Here is a 2,272-nt window from a genome sequence, read left to right as displayed (position 1 = left end):
ATTTGGTTCGGGGATTACCACCACGGCAGGCACCAACCACCTTGCGGCCGCAGCTCAATGCAGCAGCTTCGGCAATGGAGACGCTGAACATGGTCCATTCGGACTCAATGTCCCCAGTCTCCCTCGGAATGCTGTTGAAGCTCTGCCGGAGGTGTGCGTTGAAGATAAAATTTTCTATTTTATCTATTTCGTTACACGGGCATTTTGCCGTATCATGAGCAGGAATATTGCTGTTAAGTGCCTTCGTAACTTGAATTTTTTGTTAAATGGGGTCTTCGTAAGCCGGGCTTCCACTGTACATGGATTAATCCTCAGGCTCACCAAGTAGATCATGGATTGAATTTTAAACAGGTTGTAGTCATACATAAAAATGGCTATAATTTATCAACGGTTATAAATGTTTTTTAAACTCTTGAACTGTGTTAAATGTATAATCTACTGTCTAACCATACACAGTCAAAATGAAGAATATTTTACCATTGTTCAAACATTTTATTTCTCACTTTCAGTATTTGATCTGTTGTCTTTGAAGTATTTTGCAAGTAACTGAGTTAATTAAAGAATAGCTGAATTTTATATTCTGAACAGTGCTTAAACTTTCTGAAGATTTCACACATAATTGCATAAAACCTCTGGTAATTACATTCTGTATTATACCTGAAAATATAAATTCATAATCAGTGACTTAGAGAGTCACTTTTCAAAGTAAAACTGAATTATCATTAAATATTTACGGGCACTGCAAAGAGTTTGCTCACTGAAAACCTGTCTACTCTCTCCTGGTTTAATACTTACATGTTGACTTTTTGACTCAGCTGCCAGCCAATGACATGAATGCAGAGGTGATTAGTATTATTTCCCTTTCAACAGCACACAGGAACAAATAGAAGGATTTTAGTATACTTGACAGTTCATTTTTTACATATATTAATTTCTCCTTCACACTATTGTATGACTCTGTTCTATGTAAGCAGCTGTGCAGTTTAAAAGCGTTTACTGGGACTGAAGGCAGACAGCCATGACTGCTCTGAGGACTCTAACTTTTCTTTCCTTAATTGGTGAGTTTTTAAATTTGACCTTGATTTGAACATTTTAATTATTTTTCTGAACTTTAGTTGGATGAGTTTCTGATGTTTAGGTCTTACATTTTGCCTGTAAGTTACGATTTTGTGTTTTTTTGTCAGCAGGGTTTTCCACCAGTCAGACTTCAGACTGTTCATACTATGATCTGCTGAACTACTTAAACATGACTGAATCAAATACTGTTCTGCAAATCATGAGACCAGTGAAGAGCTGGACCAACTCCACACTCGTTCAGCTCGACATGTTTCTGTTGGGTATTTTAGAAGTGGTAAGTGTTTCCATACTCCTTCTTTTTTTGCACAGATTTCTGCACATTTACATCGAATTATATTCATGAATCTGTTACCTTTATTTAAAAGCTACGTTTACACAAAAATAAATCCAAGGGACTGCGCTTTATCAAATTTGAAAAACAAGTAAAACTTTATCCAACCAACTCAGATTTGTCTGAAAACATTTCAAGGGAAAGATGCACATCATAAAAGGAATTATGGCCTGGTCCTTCAAAGGTTTTAGGGGAAATATCTTCTACTACGGCTCTGTAAATATAGACTTCCAGGTGTGGAGGTTCAACAGTCTTTATAGCTAGATCTTCAGCTCTCTTCTCATCTAATGTCCATCACAACACCTAAGTTGTCAAATATCCATGATTCACTTAAGTGGCTTATTAACTGGTGAATAGTTAATTGGTTTACTTAAGTGGTTTGTGGTCCTTGTTACAGTTTTGATTCCTGATCATACTTGTTAATGTTATTTATATTTGGTGTCTTCTTTTTGTTACGACTATGACCTACCCAGGGTTCTTTGTCTGGGTTGTCTCTTGATTATATCTCGTATGTGTTTATATTATTATTATTACCAGAAAGAATTTAAAATTGAGTAATGTAACCTCAAGCCTTGGGCATTTTGAATGTTGGTTTCATGTATATTTCCATTTAAGTCTCTGTTTTCTGTTGATTTCCATAAGTTGTTATGAGCCTCTTAGTCCTCATAGTAGATTGGTTCAGGTATTTGTTGTTGTGGCATTTGGTTAGTTCCTTCTGTGCTGCCTCATTCCCTTATTTTTAGAGAAATATGTTAGAAGAATAAATGACGCCAGAATCTATCTATCTATCTATCTATCTATCTATCTATCTATCTATCTATCTATCTATCTATCTATCTATCTATCTATCTATCTATCTATCTA

General features: G+C 35.5%; 1 protein-coding gene across 1 annotated transcript in view; it reads left to right on the top strand.

Moving 5' to 3' along the window:
• Positions 1-940: 940 nt before the first annotated feature.
• Positions 941-2,272, top strand: part of LOC102298723 (5-hydroxytryptamine receptor 3A) — a 7,109-nt gene continuing 5,777 nt past the window's right edge. Inside the window, exons 1-2 of the mRNA XM_014334160.2 lie at positions 941-1,058; positions 1,188-1,351. Coding sequence (XP_014189646.2) covers positions 1,019-1,058; positions 1,188-1,351 — 204 coding nt within the window. The 5' untranslated portion in view covers positions 941-1,018. The remainder of the gene's footprint in view (positions 1,059-1,187; positions 1,352-2,272) is intronic.

The sequence above is a fragment of the Haplochromis burtoni genome, unplaced genomic scaffold (assembly GCF_018398535.1).
Source record: "Haplochromis burtoni strain Fernald_Lab_line unplaced genomic scaffold, NCSU_Asbu1 Contig_68, whole genome shotgun sequence".
Classification (NCBI taxonomy): domain Eukaryota; kingdom Metazoa; phylum Chordata; class Actinopteri; order Cichliformes; family Cichlidae; genus Haplochromis; species Haplochromis burtoni.
Note: the sequence above shows the minus strand (reverse complement) of the source record. Positions and strands in the feature narration are given on the sequence as shown.